This window comes from Notolepis coatsorum (assembly GCF_963971535.1).
Source record: "Notolepis coatsorum genome assembly, chromosome: 10".
Classification (NCBI taxonomy): Eukaryota; Metazoa; Chordata; class Actinopteri; order Aulopiformes; family Paralepididae; genus Notolepis; species Notolepis coatsorum.
This window is the reverse complement of record NC_140174.1, coordinates 49980955-49998141: the sequence shown is the minus strand read 5'-3', so window position 1 is coordinate 49998141 and position 17187 is coordinate 49980955. Positions and strand designations below refer to the sequence as shown.

The 17187-nt window shown below is 42.2% G+C and overlaps 1 protein-coding gene across 1 annotated transcript in view; it reads right to left on the bottom strand.

Annotated features, from left to right (window-relative positions):
* The window catches only part of LOC311235570 (uncharacterized protein), a gene marked incomplete at its 3' end in the record, with an annotated part of 50208 nt that overhangs the window by 331 nt on the left and 32690 nt on the right, over positions 1 to 17187 (bottom strand). The window contains exons 4-6 of the mRNA XM_084323037.1: positions 15357 to 15461; positions 12993 to 13079; positions 12599 to 12744 (exon numbers count right to left, since the gene is read on the bottom strand). Coding sequence (XP_084179163.1) covers positions 12599 to 12744; positions 12993 to 13079; positions 15357 to 15461 — 338 coding nt within the window. The remainder of the gene's footprint in view (positions 1 to 12598; positions 12745 to 12992; positions 13080 to 15356; positions 15462 to 17187) is intronic.

Genomic DNA, 17187 nt, shown 5'->3' with positions numbered 1-17187 from the left:
AAGAGGGAGGAAGGGTGAGATGTAGATAGAAGGAGAGAGAGACAGGGGATAATAATATAATATAATAATATAATGCAGGACCTCTTTAGAGACGTCTTTATTCAGCATGCAACGACATGGGACATGCAATGTGCGGCACACACACACAGGAATATACACACACACATGCATTGTCTTTCTCAGGGTCGCCGATGCGATTGAGCTCTGCGCTTAACACTTTCAGTGCCGTTCACGTAGATCTACGGTTCTGTCGTCCGATCGTTGAGTGCCGGAAACGTAGATCTACGTTTCTGTGACGGTATTTCTTTTATTATCTATATCCATTCATAATTCAGCGGGGCACCTTGTGCATATACTGTTCTGAGTGTGTCTAAGCTAGCAGACGGTATTATACCGCCCTCTAACGCCTTAGGCCAGTAATGCACCCGGTTAGAAACGGGTTCATTTATTTTTTATACCGAGCTGCGGCGAAAACACACGCTTATAGGGATGGCTGGGACAACTGACCCCGCCCGCCCGTTGAAGAGCAATGCCCAATAACGTCGGAGGCACGATCGCTGTGGATAACTGGAATGGCAATGAGATTATTGGATTCTTTTTTTTTCATTACTTCAGAGACCAGGTAAGGACACTATATATGAAAGCTTGCGTTGATCTGATATTATTTCTACTGCGATTGAAGCTATAATTGTGTTTATGTGTCTGGCTGTTCTGCCGTTGGGATGCAGGAGGGGGGGGGGGGGGGGGCGCCGGTCTAAACCACATTGCATGCGTGCACCACAAAGGATAATAGTGATGATCTAGCGTTGATTTCAGGAAGATCCGATAATCAGGCGAAAAATGACAACGTGTTTATTGAATTACACAAAAACGCTGTTTTCGTGTCTTTTCCCTGGAATTGCTCAGAAGCGGCCGGACTATGTTCATATTCAAAACGGTATCAAACGGAAATGTACGGATGAAAAAATAATCTGTTTCTTGCACGTTGACCAGAAGTAGCTCAATGAGACTCAAGGGTGTTATTAGACCCATAGCGATACTATGAAATATAGGTTTAGTTCTACAAACTACAACTACGTTTACATGGGGTTAATGGGCGGCACGGAAGTGGTCACTTCCCGGAAGGGGCGTGGCACTCAATGTGTTAACCCATCCCGTCGTCCTTCCCCCCAAGGGCAGCCGGGGACCAATCCAAGTGCTCCTGCCCGTCTTCGTCAGGGACGCAACAGCGTCAGCGATCTGTTGTGCATATTTTTCCATTGGGTTTCTCTTTCGGGGGGGGGGGGGACCCTTGCGAGCACGGGGAGAACATGCAAACTCCACACAGAAAGGCCTGGGAGATACCCCACCTGGGTACCTGGCATCGCGGAAACCTGGTCCCAAAGCGGGAATCGAACCCTGGACGTTCTTGCTGTGAGGCAACAGTGTTAACCACTACACCACCCTGCTGCCTTAGAGGAGGGAGAAGGTGAGTTGTGTGACAGATTTCATTTGAGTCCTGCATGGCCTTGCCAGTTGGGACTGTTTGAGACAGCTGATCACCATTATCATTAGCAACACGGTGACTCACTCCTTTTGATTAATGTTCAAAGTGAGAGAAGGTCACGGAACAGGGGCCATTGACTTCACCAAGGACCTGCTCTGATTTAACGATTGATATGTTATTGTAAAGCTATGTGTCTGTATGTATGATCACTATAACAGTTGTTTTATGTCGTTGTTTATTTTTTAATAAACGACTCCATTCTGTTCTCATGTTACTGGATGCAGACACTAACATGTTGGGACCTTGCTGAATGGGGGGGGGGCATCGGCGTATTTAGACCACTTTTACTGGGGCACGTGCCACAGTATTGATCAGCTGTGCCCCAGAAAAAATTTCAAAATGTAAAAAAAAAAAAAAAAGGCATAGTAGGCTAGGGTGACCAGTGTGACCACCTGTCCCGCGTTTCGCAGTCCTGATAATGGAACGTTTGTCCCGTGTCGCGCTGCAACAGAACAATGTCCCGCATTTCAAAGATCATGGTAAAAACAATAATAATTATGTTTTAAATGTTGTTCATTTAATGCCTCGTCTGTGTCAAAAACCAATGCACAGCCGAGCCGAGCAGCTCGAGCTGTCAGCCCGAGCTGTCAGTGTGGCATGCAGGTGCGTGATGATGCGGTTTTATGTAGACAGTGGCAATCAGTGAAGTGGAGAATAAAAACCGCCCAAAGCGAGAAAATGGAGGCAACTCCTAAGAAAAAAAGACTTTTCTCATACAACAGAGAGAAGAAATATACATGGCTGAGATCTGTTTCAGACGATCCCCAAAAGGACGAGTGCAGGATTTGCTTCACCATCACCCAGGTTGGTGGACTCACTGGGACCTGATTTCAATGTTTACTAAGAGAAGTGAGACTCGTTGGGTTTGGCTCATTTTCTGTGACGAGCATATAAAATAACACGTTTTCATTGGGTGCACAGTTTGCACTATACACTGGACCCGAACGTGTGGAAATTGTAGGTGAAAACAAGTAAACATGGTGAATATGAAGCAAAAAGGTTCACTGTGTACCTTCACTGTCTGCCCCCACCTTGTTTCATTCATACTGTTTTAAAAAAAAATTATCACACAAAACAAATAGCACTTGTATTTATAAATGTGATCTAGCTGAGATAAATGGCTAATATTAACCATATTAATTATTGGTTGTAATTGAGATAACAGTTAACATATTATGTTAAGTATTAAGTATTTTTACATAAATGGTTATGGCTTTATTGTTTTAAAATCCCAATGTTGTGGGTTCACCAGACACACACATATTGGGTGAGTAACCAAAACGCATACACCACACAAGTATGAATATTACTTGTATGACATGTATCAGCATGTACACATCAAATTAAAACAAATAAAGAACTGGCTATTCATCTACTAATCCTATGGATTATTGAATTATTAACACTTCACTGCTAATAATGCTCAGGAAAATATGGCTGAAAAGACTATTTATCAAGAGGATAAAGAAAAATAAAGCAGCAGGCCCAGATAACATCAGTTCATCTGTCCTCCATCACTGTGCTGCAGAACTGGCCCCCATCTTCACCAACATTTTTAACACCTCCCTCCATAACTGTTCAGTCCCCCAATGTTTCAAACAGTCCACCATCATCCCTGTACCAAAATCCAACAATATCTCCTGCCTTAACGACTACAGACCAATTGCCCTCACATCCGTAGTAATGAAATCATTTGAACGCATCATTCTCACCCACCTTAAAACCAGCACCACCCCCCTCATGGACCCACATCAATTTGCCTACAGAACCAACAGGTCTGTGGAAGACACAGTCAAGACAGCCACTCATCACCTGCTGCACAACCTGGAAACCCGCAACTCATACGCCCGCATTCTGGTCATGGACTTCAGTTCTGCATTCAACACAATCATCCCAGCCAAACTCATCAATAAACTACTGGACATGAACATTGACCCCTGCATCTGTCACTGGATCCATAGCTTCCTCTCCAACAGACAACAGAAGCTCAAAATAAACAACATCACATCCCACCCCCTATATCTCAGCACAGGAGCCCCCCAAGGCTGCATCCTTTCACCGTGGCTTTTCTCCCTATACACCAACCTGCTCATATCCCTCCACAACTCCGTCAAAATATACAAATATGCAGACGACACAACCCTTATAGGCCTCATCACAGACAATAATGAAACAGAATACTGTACACAAATCAACCACACAATCACCTGGTGCACAGACAATAACCTCCTCCTCAACTCATCAAAAACCCAAGAACTCATCATCGACTTCAGAGGCCAGCCAAACCCCAAAACCCCCATATCCATCTCCGGCAAACCCATAATCACCACAGACTCCTTCAAATTTCTCGGCACCCACATAAGCAATAACCTCAAATGGAAAACCAACACAGACCACATCCACAAAAAAGCCAATCAAAGACTCTTCTTCCTCTGCCAGCTCAAAAAATACAGAGTCAGAAAAAATCTCCTGCTCCGCTTCTACCATCATTCAAAGCATCCTCACCTTCTCCATAACAGTTTGGTACAGCAGTCTGGACACTCACTCCAAAAACAAACTCCAAAGAATAATCAATAAATCCTCCAAAATAATCCGCACCCCCCTCCCATCTCTCGAATCACTCCACCGCCAAAGCACAATTAGAAGAGCTAGAAAAATGATCTCTGACCCCACTCACCCAGCACACCACATCTTTCAGTTGCTGCCCTCCGGGAGGCGCTACAGATCCCTGACCACCAAAACATCCTGCTTTAAAAACAGCTTCTTCCCCACTGACATACGGACACTGAACTCCCTGTAGCACCCCCCCCCCCCCCCCACAACCCCCCCCTACCTCTGTTGCTATGGACATGGACATAAACTCTGAACTTTGATATTGAGGTCTTGTAATTGTGTATTTATGTATTTAACTGCATGTAGTATGTACGTAATGTAAGTGATGCTATATGTTCTATGTTGGAACAATGCTGTAACATGCTGCACTGAAATCAAATTCCACCAGCCTGGCTGGGTGGTCATTAAAGATAATTAATTAATGAATGCAGTGATTTTATCAGCTTGGATACCAAGATTGATGGTTACCTGCTTAACTCATTCTGCGCCATCGCTTAATGCGCTAGAGGGCGCTATTACGCCAGCGCTGTAAGTCAATGGGGCGCTTTGTTCACTTGCGAGTGCTTAAAAGATATCTTATATTATATCTATGGGTCTAATACATATTGTTTTTGGAGTCAAATACATTGAAGTTAAATGATCTTGTGGAATTTAAAACGGCACAATTAATGTATAAAGCAAAAAGTCATGCACTTCCAAGAAACATTCAAGAATTGTTCTTTGATAGGGAGGGGGGTTATAATCTGAGGGGAGAACACAATTTAAAGGTGCTAAACGTACGCACTACCATGAGAAAACACTGCATCTCGATATGTGGAGTGAAACTGTGGAACAGTCTAAATGTGGTGCTAAAGCAATGTCCAAACATGAGACAATTCAAACTGATGTATAAGGAAATTATGTTCACAAGGTACAGGGATGAGGAAGGGACTTGATATTCACGGGTGTTTACATTTTTATTTTGTTTTCTATTTTATTTTATTTTATACATATATAGTTTTTGTTTTTTGTTTTGCATATATGTATATATTTTTTTTTCTTTTTTATGTTTTAAAATAGTACACTCATTTGAGTAGTGGAAAAGGGGTAGGATTAAATAAGTGTATACTTCTTCCTACTCCTTTTCGAACATGCAGATTGAGTTGTTTTGCTTTTTGTTATTGTTTGTTGTATTCATTGCATGTTCGAAATAAAGACTTCAAATCAAATCAAATCAAATCAAATACACCCGTCGACTGTCAGTGAGTTGCTTCCAGTCAACATCCACGAAACAGATTGTTTTTTTCATCTGTACATTTCCGTTTTATACCGTTTTGAATATGAATATTGTTTGGGTGCTTCTGAGTAATTCCAGCAAAAGACGCGCTAATAGCCCTTTAGTGGAATACACTAAACACGTTGTCATTTTTCGCCTGAGTATCGAATCTTCCTGAAATCAACGCTAGATCATCATTATTATCCTTCCTCATGCAAGAATGAAAAGAGCCCTGGACCGTGGGGCTCCCCCGCCACCTCTTCCCACCCAACGGCACACAGCCACACACACACACACACACACACACACACACACACACACACACACACACACACACACACACACACACACACACACACACACACACACACACACACACACACACACACACACACACACACACACACACACACACACACACACACACACAGAGACAGCTTCGATCGGGGTAGAAAGAAATATCAGATCAATGCAAGATTTTATATATAGTGTTCTTACTCTGTATCTGATGTAATGCAAAAGAAATAATCCAATTATCTGATCGCCATTCCAAATACTGCTTGGGGAGGTCCGTCCCACATTACCGAGCCTTACACATGAACGGGCGGGCGGGGTTACTGTTCCATGCTATCGTTGCAAAGGCCTACCTCGCCTGAGCACCTAAACCCTGCCCGCACGGCTCGGATCGTCCCAGAAAGGAAACTACACCATTTCCAATGGAGTGCAATACCAGCTGGAAGACGTAGGCGGCGGTATTTGCCCTTTTGCGAGCTCAGACCCATTCCCAATGATAACATCAGGCTGGATGGATGAAAATGAATGGATATAGCTAATAAAAGAAATAACGATTAAAACCCGAGTTTTCTCGTGATTGGCGCTGAACGGTTGGCGAGTTAACCCGACTTTTCTCATGGCTGGCGTAGAATGAGTGATGTGGTGGCTGAGAAGGTGAAGCATCTACAGTTCAATAAGATCACAACTCAAAAGTGTAGATAAAGACACTCCACACTGACATAATTGTATGGCCTCAACAGACATCTGACACATTGTCTGTTCCACTTCAGGTCAACTGCATCACAAATATCTGTGAGTACTACATGTTAGCTACAGGCTAGATGTAGGTGAATGTTGTTTTTTTGTCTCTGTCTTTTCTTGGTGTTTTGACCAGATATCTCCAAGGGCATGTAATATGCTGGAGGTATAGATTGCTGAGACCTGTCATCATGTGTCACATACTGTATAACTAGCAGGGTGTGGAGAATGTATTATTTATTATTATTATTATTATTATTATTATTATTATTATTATTATTATTATTATTATTATTATTATTATTATTATTATTATTAGGCATGGTTCGGTACGTACCTCGGTTTTGGGGTCACGGTTCGGTACAACAGGAAAATAATATTTATAATAATTATTATATATTTATAATTATTATTAAATAGAATAAATGTTTATTAAGTTATACTTAGTTCCACCTATAGCTTGCTGCGGTAGTCGGTGATACCGGTGTCATTCTGTGTTCAGGAATCCACTGAGTAAATTAATTGCCTACCGCCCCCACCGGTGTATACTATCAGTTTCAGTTTCACTTCTAGAGTAGATTTAACGTCACGTGAAGCAGAGAAAGAAGACTCTAGAGAAGAGCTTACATGTTACACAACAATGGCAGAGGATTTATCAATATTTTGGATTTAAACACTGCAGCAGTTAGACTGGAGAGGAGCTCAGAGGACCAGTCCAGATCAGCAAAAGTACATTTGCACGTTTTTTTCCGATCAGCTGTGAGGGGAAAGTTGGTGTGTGTGTGTGTGTGTTTCCATTGGTTAACTTTATTTAGGCAAACAAGAAAAGGATGGACATTTTCAGCCTATTGTAATGACCCTGTTGTGTTACAAACATGTTGGTTTTGTTTCAGGGACACCTAAATGGGAGGGGAGGAGGGGAGAAACAGCCCACAACTGTGCACGGTTGTTATTTGTTCTGTCGGCTTATCATGCCTTTACAAGCTTCAACGTTGTATTCATCATCTAAATGTGGCAATACAAGCTCGATATTCAACGTTAAAGATCAACGTAAGCCAGTGTAAAGTAAAGTAAAGATATTGGGCCTCATTCACGAAGCGATATAAGCACAGATTTTGTTCTTAACTAGCATTTCTTCTTATTTAGTTCTTACCTGGGATTCAGCAATGTTTTCTTATTTTAGCTTTTCTCTTAGGCAAGACCAAATTCTAAGAGTGGTCAAGAGCACTCTTACCCAGATAAGAAACTCTTACCCAGATGAAAAAATTCAATAAAAAAGCCCGCATCACGGGCACTGCGTTCCGTTCTCAGAATGGAGTTGAGAGAGAGAGAAAGAGAGAGAGAGAGAGAGAAAGACAGATAGAGAGAGAGAGAGAGAGAGAGAGAGAGAGAGAGAGAGAGAGAGAGAGAGAGAGAGAGAGAGAGAGAGAGAGAGAGAGAGAGAGAGAGATGTGCCATCCAGTCTGACTTGGAGCACGCACTGTACTATGCGCACTGCCAGCCAGGCTTTTATGCGGAGATATTTCAGACTCTAGATCTATTTTGCACAGCCAGATGAGTGGCTGCTTAACCGTTAACCGGTATTTCCCAACCTACTGCGCGATTGACTCTTGACAAGCGCACAGTCGTTCAGTCTTGACAAAGCCTAGTTTGCTGGAACGATTCATTTTGTATACAGTACGTGTGTGTCTGTGTGTGTGCGCGCTGCGGGAGGTGGCCAGAATCGTGCAACTAGACGGTATAAATATGGAATATTAATACAGTCTATTCCACTATATAGCTATAGGTGCTGTATGATGACAATACATTTTAATCTGATAACATTTTGTTCCGTCGCAAAGCGCTCCAGCGCTACCTGTTGAATACGGGGATCCGCTCATGCAATGCAGACCCAAGTGTTGCACACGGCTCTCGTATTATAATGAGCCCGCAGGGCGTGTCTGTATGCAAATGATTGCGCAAGAACGCGCATTTCAGTTTAGAATGAGTGGGATTCATCATTCAACACACCTGGGTAAGAACAGATTTGGACGTTAGGAACGGGTTGATGAACACCACACAAGCGCACTAGTATCCTTTGCCTGTTAAAGATAAGGAAAATTGACATAGCTTTTCTCAGTGAGACGCATTTATTGTCAGCTGACGTGGCAAGGTTGGCGAACCGCCAATATCATGTCATTTCCTCATCCTCTGCCAACAGCAAAACTAAAGGACTCGCTATAGTGACAAGACGCAATCTAGATATCAGGGTCCTAGAAGTATGGTCGGACATGGAGGGGAGGATAACAATGGCAAAGGTGGAATATTCTCACAGAAAAATTGCACTAATTGCATTATATGCTCCAAATACATTTGATGCAGCGTTCTATAAAACAATCACCAAAATTATGTTAGAATTGAATGGATATGCTTTCATAGTTGGTGGTGACTTCAATGCGTGATGGGATAGATCCGGTTGGATAAGGTCGGCGTTCAGGGCCCACGGTGTACCGTGGGTTCAGGCGTTGCACCCACACCCCTTTGTCGGGCTTATCGGCGACAGGACAACCACAAGAGGGTTTGTCTCAGATTTTTATATACGTTTAATCAAATCCACATATAAAAAATTTACATTAGATACAGTCTGGCGAGGGGACATCCCAGAGTTAGACCCTGAGTTTGACTGGGACAACGTTTGGACAAATGCTATATTAGCCTCCCGCAACCCTAATCACCAACAAATTTATTTAAATGATATTCATAGGACATATCTCACACCTAGGAAACTGTTTGCTATGGGACTGGTAGCGGACTCCCGAATTTCCCGGTGCACTAAGAGCCACCGTCACATATATGCATATTGTTGTGAAGGATCAGATTAAACCGAATATATATATTTATTTATGGATATATATTGAATAGTATTTGTATATCGTTTGATATCCCTTGTATATTCCTTGTACATATACACGGAATATCCCTTTATTCTACTACAGCCCATAATAGTTCATTCTCTTATTGGACAAAAGGACCAGGCGCCAGGGACAAGCCCCTGGCGTTCAAGTTCAAAGGTACCGACGAGACATGCCCTTACTAGCCCCAGCTCCGCGCAGGAATACGGCTACCGAAAGCAGAGCGGCACTACTTGTCCACCGTGCATATAAATATGGCGCAAGAAATGTAGAATTCCTCTTAGTCCTTTACCCTTCTACCCAACTAAGTAACAAGACGTGAAGCCTCACCCCACGATACCGCGTGCGGTGTAGTACGGCCTGTTTGGCCTTAGAATAGCATTGAGACCTCGTGCGAATTAATAGCTGAATTGCCAGAGTTTGGCACCGTATTTCTATTAAGTAATAATAGTCTATTATGTATGGTGCATCGTACGGTTAGAATTCTAAAGTGAGCAGCACCCCCATCGCTTCCTCGCGTTATCTAGAGTCTTAACCAGGTTGGGCAGACCACACGTGGTGCTTTCATCCGAGGAGTTCTAGGCGAGGACGAGTGGACCTGCACATTGGATTACCTACCCCGACGACCGCTGAGCCCTATACGGCATGGAATATCCATTTGCTTTGGTGCTTTGATTTGTGGAGCGGATAATCGCCAACACCGGTGAGTGTTGGATCTACCCCGAGAGGAGCCAAGGTGAGACGGCTCTCAGACCAGACTGAGGTCGCCTCGCTTCTTCTTCGTTGTGGACCTAAAGCTACAGCTACAGCTATCGTCTACAAGAGAGCCCAAGTGTATTAATCTGCGGATCAAGATTCTACGGGCACTGTGTTCTGTACCTGAATTCTCCCTAGAAATCGTTGACCAGACGGGATACAGCCGACGGCTCTCCTACCCCCCCTACTGGCTTACAACCGGCGGGACCCCTTCAGTATATTATCCAGCTATAATCATTAAGTGACCATCGTTATAATTCCCTAAGAGCCAGGTTGTATACTTGCTTCCTGTGTAACCAGAGATTGGACATTCAGTGTTGATTTGCCTACGAATACTCATTTGCCTTACAAGTGCATTCAAATCATAAATGTAATCAGTAACTATTATATGTACCCTTTGCTATATATTAAATATTTGACTATTACCTTTGTGTGGACCTGATTTCATATGTGGGAAAGTGTTCATCATACTTAGATATCGTGTACTGTATGGCCAGTAATTAAAGTACATAAAGCGGTAGTGGTTTAATGATACCATACTTATCAATACAGTCAGGGAATTGTACCCCTCAGTTACACATATTGTCTGAGATTTCCCACCAGTTGCCCATTTCTGGAAATCTACTGTATAGCAGCTAGACTCTCGGGCATCTGTAACATATCGATTCCACTCACGGCAGCAACATTATTTCTAAACGATATATCTTCACTACCAACATCCATACAACAGAAAATAATTATTCTGGCAGGCGTTACAGCAGCCAAAAAACTTGAGATGGAAAGAACCTGAGAATCTCACGGTAATTCACTGGTCCACTGGTCCCTGACATTGCTAGACGTTATTTATTTGGAGATATCAACAGCTCGGGTGGTTGGGGTGGGACAGGCCCAGGGGCGTCCATTTGGTATGGCAAGGTATGGCACTCGCCATACCTTGGCAAATAAAAAAGGTAAAAAAAAATAAAAATGTCAACATTATGAACGAAGCTTCGAACTATTCGGTACAGCCCTAGCATGTTTTGATATTGTCAATTATCTCTCTTATTAGTATTATTATTATTATTATTATTATTATTATTATTATTATTATTATTATTATTATTATTATTATTATTATTATTATTATTATTATTATTATTATTATTATTATTATTATTATTATTATTATTATTATTATTATTATTATTGTTGTTGTTACTGTTGATGTTGATATTGTGTTGTTGTTTGTTGTTGTTTAAACAAATATATATAGATGCTCTCAGGACTCTGAGCTCTGCTCTGCTCTGCTAGTGCAGTAATCATGCACCATTAACCTGGCAGTGCTGTTAACAAGGCGTTAACGATGCTGTGCCCTTGCAGTAGAGATTTGATTTTTAAGAGCTGGATCTGTATATATATACATTTTACATTTACATTTAGTCATTTAGCTGACGCTTTTATCCAAAGCGACTTACAAGTTCTGTACGACAAGACAGCAAGAAGGGTACAACTCTATCAGCTGAGTAACAATGTTCATCAAGTGTTGCGTGTTACAGTGTAGGTTAGTTTATTAGGACAAGTGCATGACAGTAAGGTTAGTCAGGGTTAGATTTCTTTTTCTTCTTTTTTTTAATCATTTCAGATAATGGTTGAAGAAGTGAGTCTTTAGTCGACGGCGAAAGATTGGATGGGATTCGGCTGTCCTTTGATTAAAAAAAAAGAATGGGTTGATGAATGCGGCGGTGGCTATTCTTATTTGTTCTCTTAACAGACGGTTAAGAAACAATATAAGAAAACTAATAAGAGAGTATTGGTGAATGAGGCCCATTGATGTGCAAATGTACAAACCTAGTTTCACCTAGTGTCGTATGAGATGTATGAGACGTATTCGTCATATGGCTGGATGTACCGAACCGTGACGTCCGTACCGTGAAGTCGCGGGACGAATACACGTACCATTACAACCCTACTCTATAGTGATTGAATTGATTGATTGATTGATTGATTGATTAAAAACTTTATTAACAGATTGCAGAATGGATACAATACAGTACAGCTCAATACACACAATTGTTAAGGGGATGCAGACCAGAGAAAGACTTTCGTCTTGTTTACATCAGGGTCCCCCATTTTCAATTCATCAGGACATATATGACATACATGACATACAGATATTCAGTAATAATGTGTCTCTGACTTTTAGATGACTCCATAGTAATGTGTCTCTGACTTTTAGATGACTATAATAATGTGTGTCTGGTTGACTTTTAGATGACTCTATAGTAATGTGTGTCTGGTTGACTTTTAGATGACTCCATAGTAATGTGTGTCTGGTTGACTTTTAGATGACTCCATAGTAATGTGTGTCTGGTTGACTTTTAGATGACTCTATAGTAATGTGTGTCTGGTTGACTTTTAGATGACTCCATAGTAATGTGTGTCTGGTTGACTTTTAGATGACTCCATAGTAATGTGTGTCTGGTAGACTTTTAGATAACTCCATAGTAATGTGTGTCTCTCACTGACTTTTTGATGAGCTCCTCCAGGCTGCTCCTCATCCTCTCCATCTCTCCCAGGCTCTCCAGGGTGGACCTGCTATCTCCTTCTAGCTTCCTCCTACTTTTCTCCAGCTCCCCACGCTGACGACGCTCCTGATCCAGCTGATACTCCAGCTGTGTGTGGGGGGGGGGGGGGGAGAAGAAGAAGAAGAAGAAGAAGAAGAAGAAGAGAAGAAGAAGAAGAAGAAGAAGAAGAAGAAGAAGAAGAAGAAGAAGAAGAAGAAGAAGAAGAAGAAGAAGAAGAAGAAGAAGAAATAGTAGAAGTAGTAGAAGAAAAATTACAATTTCATAAAGTATGGTTGAAAGCAAACACGTATGAGATTACACATACTGTACAGTAAGCATCAAACAGAGAGACTCACATCTTCAGCTTGGATATGTAGCTTGGCCCTCTCCTTGGTCAGTAGATTCACCTTCTCCTCTTCACTCTGCAGGTCCTCAATGGCCTGCTGTTGGGTAAAAAAAAAGAAGGAGGCTGAGCCTGGAGCACAGATGCCTCGCATGCAGCTGTCAGCCAGGATCTGAAGTTAATTTGTTTGGTTGTAGAGAGATCGCCGAAAGTCATCATCAGTTTGATCCAAACTGATCTAAGACTTTCAAGTTTCTTTAATAGTTGTCATACAGAAGTACAGAATACTTTTATACAAAATGCTTCTTACTGTTACGCTCCAGAGACTGTGCAAGACAAGATAAGTATGAAATAAAATAACATAGTATAGCATGTGAATTAGAAGTAAAAAAATTAGGTCACAGTGTTCAGTATAGACATATGTACAATGTTCGATGCAGAATAGACGTAACTGAGTTACCATATAATATACAATACTATGCAGTGTACTAATATACAATACTATATAGTGCAAGGCAGAAATGGGATGAGGTGCAATTTAGGTACAATTTACAGTAGGTGTACGAGTTGTAGTGCAAATCCTTTATCAAATCAAATCAAATCAAATCAAATTTATTTATAGGGCCCGACAACACACGTTAATGTCCCCATGGGCCGTACAGATCTTCTTTAAACAAGTCAAGAAGAAAACATAACAATAAGTCAAGAACAGAACAAGAACACCATAAGGTCCAAACATTTTTAGATGAATGCAAATAAATGAAAGAATGCAAGCACTCCCAGACATGCCCCACGCGAAGGTAAGGAAAAACTCACTAAAACCTAACAATAGGGAAAAAAGCTCCACAGGCAGTGTGGAGGAGAGAAACCTTAGAAGGGCCATTCAAGGGGGGATCTCCCTTCTTAGATGTTGGTGATAGTAGTGTTGCAGACGGACAGTTGGTAAGCATGCACTCATGTGTGTAGTGGAACACAGATGAGTGCATGCAATAGCAACTGTACATTTTGAAAAATTAAAGATAGAGCTAATAGCGATAGCAACTGAACATTTTGAAAGATTAAAGATAGAGCTGATAGCGAATCTATTTGAGGCACAGGGGCAGCGCAAAGAGGGTCACGTCCTCCCCGTTTTAGTCAAGGGACATTTATCAATAAATATAAAGTGTGTTTGTGTGATCTAAAGTGTGGAGAGTGGGTGCTGCAGTGTGTTGTTTCTCACTCTTCCTACGTCGATGGAAACAGAAGAATTTCGGACATCTGGTTCAAAGCTAAAATGACGACTTGCTGAAACCAAACCAACTAAAACCGATGTCAGCATTTCTGTTTAGCCCAGTCACATCTCAGGAGCCTGGATCCTTCCTTTTATTTAACCATTTCTCTGCCTTCATCCCAGATTCAGATCGATAACCTGCAACGTGTTTGATTAACAGTAGCAAGATAATGGCCCAGATTCTAAATTACTGCCACAGATTACACTGAGAATCAAACAGCTACTGTTGGTCAAAGCATCTGGCAAACATTACTGAGCAGGGCCTCTTATAGCTGCCATAGAGTAAGATGGGGCTGAAGGGGGTTGGAGTTTTTAGTTTTTGAACCTAATGCACAGTAGGTGTGCATGTATTTGAGTGTGTGTATGTATGTGTGTGTGTGTGTGTGTGTGTGTGTGTGTGCGTGTGTGTGCGTGTGTGTGTGTGTGTGTGTGTGTGTGCGTGTGTGTGTGTGTGTGTGTGTGTGTGTGTGTGTGTGTGTGTGTGTGTGTGTGTGTGTGTGTGTGTGTGTGTGTGTGTGTGTGTGTGTGTGTGTGCGTGTGTGTGTGTGTGTGTGTGTGCGTGTGTGTGTGTGTGTGTGTTGAGGTAGGGAGTACATTTATCATAAATGCCAGTTTTGGCAGGCCCATATGGTTCCATTTCCCTCAAGTTATGTTTCATTCTCTTACAAGCAGCAAATAAGACATCCCCACATGCAATAACACATGGGACAAAGATATGAATTATATCAATGTTCTATCTGGAACTAAACTCAAAACCCAAAAAGTGCACATAATAGCACCATCTATTCTAATATTGAACCGTCTAGCAGGGTCCCTAACAGATTTTGGAGTCACTTTCAATATAGTCTATTAAGTAAGTGAATCCTCTTCAAAATTCAGATATTGAAAAACTTTGGCATGAGCAGATTGTCCTAATGTATGCTCTATCAACAGCCAATTACAGCTTATTTACATATTTAATCAAATTAGTTGAAAGTCAACTGACTGGCCCCATGCCCTGGTCCTTAAAAGCCCATAGTATACCCCTATCCCCATGGATGTGCCTAGTCCCATGCCCTTTGACCTTTGACCGGACACCCTGGAGGGTGGGGGTGAATGTGACCTGACCTGGCTGAGCTCCACCAGGTGCTCCCTCTCCTTCTGAAGCTTCTGAACCACCTCGTCCTTCTGGGACAGTTCCTCTGAGAGCCTCCTCGCTGCACTGTCTGAGGACTGGAGAGACAGACAAGACAGAGAGAGAGAGACAGGCAGAAAGAAAAAAAGAAAGAAAGAAAGAAAGAAAGAAAGAAAGAAAGAAAGAAAGAAAGAAAGAAAGAAAGAAAGAAAGAAAGAAAGAAAGAAAGAAAGAAAGAAAGAAAGAAAGAAAGAACAACAGACAGGAAAGAAGAGGAGCAGAGAGAGAGAAAGAGAGAGAACGAGAGAGAACAAGAGAGAGAGAGAGATTGTTTCTTGACTGACACATCTCATGATTGAAGTACTTGTGTTCAATCACAGTTAGTACATGCATAACAACACCTAAATTACATTACTATTGTCCAAATTAAGTCAAAACAAGAGCACATTTTAGTTAAAATGTTTCCACAATTCAGTTACTAGTCCAGTACACCCCCACCCCCCATATCAGCTGGACCTACTTACACTAGCTGTGCTAAGGGCTCATTCACATCTAATCAGACAATTCAGGAAACAAAACGCATTTCCCATTCTTCTGAACGGGGGTAGGTGCATTGGGTTCCTGCAGTTCTTACTGCATGGGGTTGCCCAAAAAGAAAACAGAGCAGCACTCCGTGAACTCAAGTCAACTTTTAGTAACGCTACCCCTCCCCGCGCTGCGATGGCCAATCGATCACAGCAGAAGACGAGGGATTAGGAGGGGGTGGGGTTAAAAAGCTCACAGCTATGGCAAGCCATTTAGCTTGCCATACCAAGTCCCCTCTTTTAAGTCAAGTGTTTCCCTCTCAGAGAAACAGCCACGAAGGATTCGTTTCCGATCTAAGCGGCTTTGCGGCCACACCATAAAACCATTATCTCTTTCATGACTAAGCAGTCATTATTCTGACACTTTCTTTCATTGTCATCAAAGCTTTCGCTACACACGCATGTGGCATCCTCCTGGTCCGCATCCTAGCCACCGGCACCTAATGGGAGCATGAGAGATTGGAGGCTGTCAGGAATTTAGGACTGCAGACGTGTGCACAGTGGTGTGGAAAAGGCATCCTAACCTGAGCACGACACATGAGCGAACATGGTCAACGGAGACAGAAGACAGGAGGAAAGATTCCAACAGCGGTGGTGGTCTCATCTCAGCAGAGCACAGCTCCGTAATGCGCCGCTGTTCTCCTGGCCACGAATGAGAGGGAATTCTTCGCCAAGTGAATCCTTGAAGATGCAGAGCCGCGTGAGTCTGGTATGAGTTCAGAACAACAACGTTTCTTCTTCTTCTTAACTAAAGGTGGCAGGTCGGGGTATTGTTTACATTCTTAGTTGAAGACAGACGAGGTTGTGTTCTCTTCTGGTAATGTAATCGCATTCACACGCCCAAGTGAAGTGATTTGGACTGACTTTTCAACTGCATAATAGGCTCTGTCCAAAACCTTTTGAAACGGACCCACCACGGTTCTCCATCTGACGGAGTTCAAATATATTATTTGACGGTGTTGTGGAATTTATAATAAATATTATGACACATATCGCAAACTTTCAACATAAAAGCTGCGTGCCAACCACTCCAAACAGGTCTGGTCCTGTTGCAACTGCTGCACCAGCCCCTTACGGCCATCTTCCTCTACGACATCACCACCGGCACCACATGAAAGGAAACCCACATGTTAACCAACAAATTATGGAAATTACCGGGGGGGGGGGGGGGTTAGACAAAATGCAGTGGTTGCCACAATATGGAGTAAAATTAAGAGCATCCTGGTCACTCATTAAGCTA